Source organism: Helianthus annuus, chromosome 15, assembly GCF_002127325.2.
Source record: "Helianthus annuus cultivar XRQ/B chromosome 15, HanXRQr2.0-SUNRISE, whole genome shotgun sequence".
Classification (NCBI taxonomy): domain Eukaryota; kingdom Viridiplantae; phylum Streptophyta; class Magnoliopsida; order Asterales; family Asteraceae; genus Helianthus; species Helianthus annuus.
In genome coordinates this window covers 19764795-19774531 of record NC_035447.2, presented here as the reverse complement: position 1 = coordinate 19774531, position 9737 = coordinate 19764795, and the positions used below count along the sequence as shown (strand labels likewise).

Here is a 9737-nt window from a genome sequence, read left to right as displayed (position 1 = left end):
TTTGAGCGTCGGTTGCGTAAAGAACGCGTAAATTTGCGTCGTTTGACATTTCTAACTCAGATTTCGACTGCGATTAAAATTAAATAAATAAATAAATAAATAAAAGCAACCACGTATTTCCTAAAAATATAAATGTGGAAATACGAGGCGTTACACCTCTAGCTCAGTAGAGGAAATTCGAGGGCAACAAAAGTCCTAACCAGTAAGCTTTGGCAAATCGAAACCAGGGTGGTTATCAAGGAAACCGACCTAGGTGCAACAAATGTAATCGGAACCACAACGGGCCATGTGAGAAAGGCCAGTGTCAACGGTGCAACAAGTTAGGAAATGAGGCAAAGGATTGTAGAAGCCCGTACCCAGTGAAACAAAACCAGCAACGACAGCAGCAGTAGTAACAGGGAAACAATCGAGGGTGTTATCAGTGCGGAGCTGAAGGGCATATCATGAAGAATTTCCCTCAACTGAATCAGAACTGTAACAACAACAATCAAGGCACTGGGAACAACAAAAACAACAATGGTGAAAATGGCGTAAGAGGAAGAGCATTTGTGAACGGCGCTGGTGAAGCAAGGAACGATCCCAACGTTGTAACGGGTAAGTTCCTATTTAATGATCATTTTGTTTCCGTACTTTTTGATTTTGGAGCCGATGATAGTTATGTATCCATACGTGTTAGTAAGATGCTTAAGTCTACCCCAACTCTTTTAAACCCTAGCACGTCGTCGAATTAGCCAACGGTAGAAACATCGAGGACACTCACATCATCAATGATTGTAAACTCGTGCTATCCGGGCAAACCTTAATCATCAATCTTTTCCCTATCATTCTCGGAAGCTTTGACGTTGTCATCGCGATGGATTGGTTATCCCATCATCAAGCAGAAATACTCTGTCAAGAAAAAATTGTCCGCATCTCTCATTCTGTTGGCGAACCACTTATCATTAAAGGCGAAAAGAGTGGTGCTGTTGTAGGCAACATCTCATTCTTAAAGACCTAGAAGTGTTTACGAAAGGGCCATACCGCTGTTCTAGCTCTAGTCACAGACACCCAAGCAAAAGAGAAGAAGATTGAAGATATTCCTATCGTTCGCAACTTTCCCGAGGTATTCCGGAAGAATTACCTGGTCTCCCACCTCATCGTCATTTGTGTGAGATTAGTGTTCTGTGCCAATAGAAACAAACAAATTACCAATCTATTCTCTCTTTTTTGAATGGCAAATCATAGTAAATTCATTAAAAACCAATGGTTAAGCAAGGTGCTAAGCCATATATAAAACAAATACAACTAGAGTTTGTCCACAACATCTAATTTACACCAGTTATTCCAATCTATCAAATGCAAATTAGCTCTATGTTTGATCTACAAATATGATATTACTTTGATGTCTTGCGTAATCTTGTTTGTGTATATCTATTTGTACCGTAATCTTCTTTGTGTATATCTATTTGTTGCTCATTTTATTCTCACACCCTAAAATCTTATTTTCACACATTTTCACTTTTTCTCATCTATATATCTATGTATATATAGATAGATAGAGGGAACGAATGTGTGAATATTAACACCCTATTTATTGTTGGAAACTTTATATTTCTAAACTTCTGAAATGCTTGTTTATTTCTGAAAGCATATAGACAATGATAGGTGGGGAGACTTTAACATTCGGGATCTTTGGAATTTTAGGTACCGGTTTTTTGCTGGAAGCCTGGAACGGTTTCTATGTTTTAGGGTGAAGGGGGTGCACCCCTCATGAGATGGGGGAAATTTTCACTCACCAATCATGATGTGCCATGGCAATTCCCCTTTCATACATCACTTCTGCCAAAAACACAAGGGTGGTTTCACCCAAACCATTTTTTTAAAAAGAAGTAAATAAAATAAAAGGCATGATTGGTTGAAAGATAGTGGACCCCACCATTACCCCCCTCTCATGTGGCAAGTAGTCCCCGCATTCACCCTCCCCGCACGGCAAAACCAGGGTTGGCAGCATCCTCCACTCGTGGCAAACGGGTTCCCCGCATGCACCCCGCTTACCCTTATATAGAAGTTTATTGTTCGGTAAAAAAGAAATACAAACAATGATCGGTGAGACTTACTGTTCTTGAAGGTGTTAGAGCATTCACATCCATGACATCAAATTCTGTGTGGTGTTTTTAAAATATAAAGAGTATAAAAAATGGTTGTAAGTGGAGTAGAGAGAAAATGTTACTGTTCATCTATATATTTGGGAGGACATTGTTCACTCCCTATAATTTTTTAATATATTTTAAAAGTGGTTGTGAGTGGATTAGAGAGAAAAGTTAATGATAAAGGCATGAAGAAAATATTATTTAATTAAAAAAAAAGAAAAAATGTATTATTTTTTAATATAATTTAGAGTGAAAATATTATGGGGTAGATGTGAATCCACTTACTTTTGGGTTTTACAGCTTGCTGGCCCTTGTTCTATATATCATAGAATCTTCGCCGTTAAAAAAAAAAAGTTGTTTGTTAATTAAATATATTTCTGTAACGTTATGTCTCGGACAGAGAAGTCATATTCTTTACCAATACTTCTTGTCGTATATGCACAACTCTACATATAGTGTATTCAGTATATCTAGAAATATAAACTAAACATGTAATCTGACAAAATTCTTTTACATCATCGGTAGTGGCCAAAAAACATTCTTGATTCTTCTGTTGAAATTTGAATCTTTTTGCACCTTCCCTTGTTAGATTAAACGGGGGAATCATTGTCCTTTTCCATTAAATATAAAGTGATAGAACATATAAAAACATCTGAAATTATGAAAAAGGATTCAAGATAACTAAGTAACAACTTCTTTGTAGAAGAACATGTCATACACTATCCATGCTTCTTTAAAGACTTGGCCCTCCATAACCATAACCTGCATTTCTGGTTAATATTTGCTTAATTTCTTCTGAACTTGTCATCATATGATCTGGTGCCTAAAAAGCCATCACTTTATATTGTTAAAAAAACATATAGTATATATTATAGGGATCATGTTTTGAAAGTGATTAGACTGATTATAATATATGAAATCATCATTTTAGATAAATTTTTTTAATTTTATTTTTTAGAACGATGACTTTCTTATACTAGGCTAGCACACTCTCTAATTTAGAAAGTCTCGTCGCCCCACTCCGCCCAAACTATGTTGTCTTAACCAGGCCCACGCTGGCTTCAGAGTTTGGCTTTGTCGTTCTCCCAGGAAACCATTTTAGATAATCAAGTGTAACAAAAACGGACATACGACATAGTATTTGTACTAGTGTGATTCGTCGCGCGTTGCGACGGACATTCGATCAGTATGGTTTTGGTTTGTTACAACAACGCATGTACAATACCAATACACAACATAACAACAAAATAAGATACGCCCAAAATGATATCTACACGTGTTTTATAACAATCGATCGAAATAGATAAAACGAATGACGGTGCCAGTTTGAATTATACCAATACCGGTACTGATGACCAATCCGGTTCATAAAGCATTTAGCTATATCATAAAAATAACTAAAAGAGTAAACCACGCCAATTTTTATATAAAAAACAACTTTTATTGAAATGTAAATAAAATTAAGCACGTTGCAACGATTATTGGGAAATTTATAAAGCATTTAACTATTTTATTAAAATAACGAAAATGAGTCAATTGCGTCAATTTATATAAAAAAACTAGGGGAATTGGCCTGTAATAATCCCAACTAGAAATCATTGGCCATTGACAGCCCCACCTTTGAATATTCCCCATGCCAGTCTCACCTTTCACCTATTTTTCTCCAATAGTCCTCAGTGAATAAAACGTAATGGGGTTAAGTTTTTTTTTTTTTTTTTTCCAAATTACAAACTTACGTATTAGGGCTTTTGATCAGAACGAGGATACAAGTCTATTGATTTAAAACTTACCTCGAAAGATCTGGCAAAACAAGCCCATCCATCCTATTTTGGGTTGATATGGGTATTTTAAATTTTAAGATGGGTTAAGATGGGCTAAACAAAATTAGTCACTATGTTAGGATGAGTTATGAAGTGGTGGATAAAAAAGAAGAGTAGGTCAGGATGGGTATAAAATAAAATCACTAAACTAATTACTATTCGTAGATATCTCCCGCAGTATGCTCCCGTCGTTCTTCATTTAAAAATAATAAATAAATCAAAAAAATTGTAAAAAATAAAAAAAAATCCAAAAAATAAAAAAAATTAGAAAAAATCATAAAAATTCTAACAAATCCAAAAAATTCTAAAAAAACATCAAAAATAAAAATAACCTAAAAATGATAAAAATTCTAAAAATTCCAAAAAAAAAAATTCTAAAAAATCAAAAAAGTTCTAAAAAATCTAAAACATTCTAAAAAATCAAAAAAAATCCTAAAAAAGTAACAAAAAAAGTCTAAAAAATCAATAAAAATATAAAAATAAAAAAAATTCTAAAAAATCATAAAAATTCCAAGAAATCCAAGAAATTCTATAAAAATAAAAAAATCATAAAAAATAAAAAAAAATCTAAAGAATCAAAAAAATTTCTACAAAATCTAAAAAATCCAAAAAATTCTAAAAAATCATAAAAATTCTAAAGAATCCAAAAAAATCTAAAAAATAAAAAAATCATAAAAATAAAAAAAGATCCAATTAATCAAAAAAATTCTTAAAAAAATCCTAAAATATAAAAAAATTCTAAAAAATCAAAAAAATTCTAAAAAAATTCTAAAAAAATCCGAAAGATTCTAAAAAATAAAAAAAATTCATAAAAAAATCATAAAATTCCAAAAAATCAAAGAAATTACAAAAAAATAAAAAAATTCTAAAAAACCAAAAAAATTCAAAAAATCAAAAAATTTCGAAAAAACCATAAAAATTCTAAAAAATAAAAGAAATCATAAAAATTCGAAAAAAATCCAAAAAATTCTAAAAATATCCTACAAATATAAAAAATCAAAAAATTCTAAAAATAAAAAAATAGGATTTTTTAGAAATTTTTTATTTTTTATTTTTGTTATTTTATAGAATTTTTGGGATTTTTTAGATTTTTTTTGATTTATTATGATTTTTTTTTTTGCTTTTTTAGAATTTTCTTTATATTTTAGAATTTTTTTGATTTTTTATAATTATAATTCTTTGGATTTTTAAGAATTTTTATGATCTTTTTTAAGTTTTTTTATCTTTTTTTTTATTTTTAAATTTTTCTTTTTGATTTTTAGAGTTTTTTTTGTATTTTTTTTATAATTTTTATGATTTTTTATAATTTTTATGATTGTTTATAATTTTTTTGATTGTTTAGAATTTTTCGAATTTTTTAGATTTTTTAGATTTTTTTAGATTTTTTATAACCAATCTTAACCCAAACCCATCTTGACCCATTACCCATCCAACCCCTTTTTTAAAATACCCATCCTGACCTCTACCCATCATAACCCAAACCTATCTTGACCCATTACCCAAACCCATCCAACTTGCCCACTTTGCCACCACTACTTGAAACGGTGCTCCAAACGACTTAATTTTGTTAATTGGAAGTTAAAACACCCGAATTGAAACACCGTTTTTATCGTTTGAAGCACAATTTCAAGGTAAGTTTTACATCATTCAACGCGTATCTTCATTCTGATCAAAAGCCCAAAAACGTCAGCTTGTAATTCAGAAAAAAAAACTGAACTCCGTTAATTTTTTTAACTAAGGACCGATAAAGGAAAAATAAGTGAATGGTGAGACTGGCAAGAGGAATATCCAAAGGTGGGACTGACAATGATCAATGACGTTTAGTTTGGATTATTGCAGGCCAATTCACCAAAAAACTAAACCGTCAGACAACTTTTAAGACATATTTGTTCGTGTCTCGATTACGTGTATATTATTATTATTTACAACTCAGTTTTAAGTAAAATTTGTATTGGGACATAGATAAAAATAAGAATATTGTAAGAGCATAGTCAAATATTCAAAAAAAAAAAAAAAACCGTCTTTTAAAAAGTTTGAGAAATTAAAATTCTGTGAAAAATAATTATGATAATAAAATAATATTAAATATTGATATCGTTGAACTTGTTAATTATAATATTTAAAGTTTAGTTTGAATTTAAATAGAAAAGTAGATGATAAAAGGACTATTTCCCAAATCAAAAACCCTCAAAAAGTTGTGATAAAAAACAAAAATATCAAAACTTGTTTGTGGTCAAAAACAAAAATATCTAGAGTTATTTGTAGCTAAAGATGTTATTTAACATATATATAGTAATTTGATTATGTTCCTATACGAGTAACCAGATCTGATTGTCTAAAAACTTGAATTACAAATGACAGAAACTGATAATATTTTTAAACAAATTTGGATAATCTAGTCGCTAATTAATTACGCCCAACCTAATCATTATTTTACACTCAGATGCAATTTGCTTGTTTTTCAAAAAAAAAAAAAAAAAAAAAAATGCAATTTGCCTCATTGGGAGGCGTACTTTCTCATTGTCTCATTGGGAGGCGTACTTTCTATCTGTTAGAATAGAGGGAAGGTTATCTCTCATCTCACCCTTCCTATTTCCTCATATCCTTTTCTACGAGTGCGATATTAGTAGGTATGTATGTTTGTTTGCAAAAACTAAAATAAAAGAAAAGAAAATGTACCTCAGAACAAGAAGCTTGAAAGGTAAAATCACCAAAAGAACTCATGACACAATTTTGAATGTCCAGGCCTAACACTTGGAGTGCGTTTACTGTCGATAGCAGCAATCCGGGATTTGTTGAACAGCAAATCTGAACGTGGGTCTCTGTGTTTCTCCGCTCTACTTCAAACTAGGAAAATTGTATCAACAAATTAATAGATGTGTTCATATGAATATGGGCGTTTATATTATATGGGAAGAGTTAGAATATGAAAATGACACCTTTGGTAGATTTCTTGGTTTTGCTTCATTAACTATCAAGTTCAAGCTATTAGAATCTGTTCCCACATCTTGTCCTTTCAAAATACTGACCTTTTCCATTAGTTCTTTCATATACTCTATTGTATCCCCAAGTATTGATGTCCTGTCCATCTGGTTGTCATTTTTTTCATCATAAAAATCAGTAAAAATGTGATATTTTTTAGTTATTATGATTGTGAAAAAGAAAGCAGATGAAGGGTGTTGTTTTTCACCTTGCTTATTCTAGGAACAATTGATCTGAGCATTGAAAGTCGGTCATTTAACCGCTTTCTTCGCCTTCTTTCAGCCATTAAATTCTTGGAGGGCTGCCCTTCAACCTTCTTAGATTTGCTCTTCTTTTCCCCATTAACTGCCTGCTTTTCTTCATGAATTTTGTCATCTTTTTGTTCCACAATTCTTGGATATCCTTCTTGAAATGAAGCCACTGGCTTTGGTTTATCGTCATGTCCATATATCTTTTGCTCAAATGAACTAGAATTCGGAATATTAACCGCAGTGAAGCTGTTAAGATTTGGATCACAAGTTGGCTGTAAAGAGGATAATATATGTTCCATAATTGTAGAAGAAGAAGCTAAATATGAATTATCTTCTTCGTTAAAAGTGTTATCACCAAAACTATGAAGAAAACCAACATCTTCATCAGGAAATGTGGTCCAAGTGTGTGTGATTGGAGTGAAAAGGTCTTGAAGAAGACCTTGTTGTTGCTTACTGGGATGCTGCATTTGCATCTAGTAAATTGTGGAAGGATAGAAAGAGGGTTTGTGCTTTTGGGCTATATAATATAGGGGAATTTTAGGTATGCAATTATAAGGTGCATGATGAGGTTTGGTTTCTTGGAAATGTTGTAAAGGAATATAAAAAATCTTGTGATATGGGGACGAGGTAACTAGCTTTGACCCACAGGTGTGTCTGCAGACTGCACTCATGCACCGAAAACATTGGGCCTCGGCTACTTGGACCATGTCAGGCTGGTTGTGCCCCATGACTCATCACTCTATGCTGGCATGTATGGTTAATGGTTGCATACATGGGTATAACTTTGGGTAAATATGCTAAAAACATGTTGCATACTTTCCTAAAATCAAAATAATCGTTTGTAGTTTAGTGATATATTAAAATGTGTTAATAAAGTGTTTCTACTCATGACGAATATAGTTATCAATTTAAGAGTAGGATTGGACAATCAAAGTAATTGTTTGTAGTTTAGTGATATTAAAGTGTGTTAATAAGTGTTTCTTCTAATGGCGAATATAGTTGTCGATTTAAGAGTAGGATTGAACAGTCGGTTAGTTAGCCATTTAAAAAACATTACTATCCTTTTTTATTTTTATGAAGTTTTTCAACTTATTATGTGTGTATTAAAATCTGCTAACATGTTGGAAAAATACAAAAAAAAGTTATTCATCCCAAATTTATTATATCAAAATTCCTAAATTAAACAAAATGCATGTAATAGTGAAAAATATTTAAAATTAATAATATCTTGTTACCACTTAAATGGGGAAAATTTTCTTAAGTAACATTCTAACTTTTTTACAAAGTTTATACCTTTTATTTTGAAGAATTTAAGGGTAACAAATTATTATTTTAAATATATTTTCACAAGTACGTGCATTCAGAGTATCAAAGTTACACTTGGCTCGATCACAAACACCTGTCACAATCGCTGTTTGCAATCACCAGTGGATACAATCGTCGTTATCCTCATCCGATTGCTATTAGAAAACAAAATTTTCTTCATCTTCATCAGTTATAGATAGCAAATCGCTTGTGTTAATCGTTTTTTAGCTTCCTCTCATCATGCATCTCATTTTGTGACACCACTGAGTAACTATCCGTGTTTTTTGATGTAACACCTGTATTTTTTGACACATAATTTTAACAGTGGAAGTTATTTATTGTCTAAGATTATGTAATGGATGGTTAGTTTGGGCAATGAAAAGACTAAATCAGTTATAAAAGGTGTTTGAAAGCTGAATGATTAAAACTGCCAAAATTGTAAAGTTCAAGTCATGGTCCAAAATTTTCATTTTTGAAAAGATGACATTACAAACTATAATGGTCCACCCTTACATTCTGTATGGCAGACTGTAAACAACCTTTGATAAAACAACGTTATTTTCCTATTGTTTTGCATTACGGTCTCTAAGGCTGATGAGCAGACCTCCAACATTAGCCACGTTTTGGAACACCGTGGGAGCCTTCTTCTCAAGTTGCCACACCTCTAGGCGCATGTTCATCCATGGTTAATATTTTTTTTTTAATAAATAACACCCCCATACTACCTTTATAACCTTTCCACTCTCAAAGTCAAAATTGTTGGAATGAATCTGATAAGAGAGATCAGAATGTTTCAATGTAGTTCTTGATTGAATTGGTAAACGTAAATGATACATGCCCGGTTTCATATATACATCAGAGGGTTTATGATAACTGCCCTAACTTAGGATATAATAATAATAATAATAATAATAATAATAATAATAATAATAATAATAATAATAATAATAATATTAATAATATTAATAATAATAATAATAATAATAATAATAATAATAATAATAATAATAATAATAATAATAATAATAATAATAATAATAATAATAATATAACCTATATTATATCGAATAAGAACTTATAATAATAAGATCTAGCTTAATACTAATATCCGTCTAATACCCTCCCGTAAGCTAGATCAAAGCTGTTGCTGATTCTTCAGGTATGTTCGCCGCTGACTTGCAACAGATTCTTTAGACGTGAAAACACTTTGAACTGCAGCGCCTTAGTGAGCACATCTGCAATTTGACTTC

At 31.3% G+C, this 9737-nt stretch overlaps 1 protein-coding gene across 1 annotated transcript; it reads right to left on the bottom strand.

Moving 5' to 3' along the window:
- Window positions 1–2654: 2654 nt before the first annotated feature.
- LOC110909517 (transcription factor bHLH93) lies at window positions 2655–7767 on the bottom strand. Its single transcript, XM_022154431.2, has 4 exons — window positions 7140–7767; window positions 6889–7038; window positions 6629–6796; window positions 2655–2952 (listed from the first exon to the last, which is right to left on the bottom strand). The coding sequence occupies exons 1-4, from the start codon at window positions 7653–7655 to the stop codon at window positions 2863–2865; spliced, it is 924 nt and encodes a 307-aa protein (XP_022010123.1). The 5' UTR covers window positions 7656–7767; the 3' UTR covers window positions 2655–2862.
- Between the last annotated feature and the right edge of the window lie 1970 nt (window positions 7768–9737).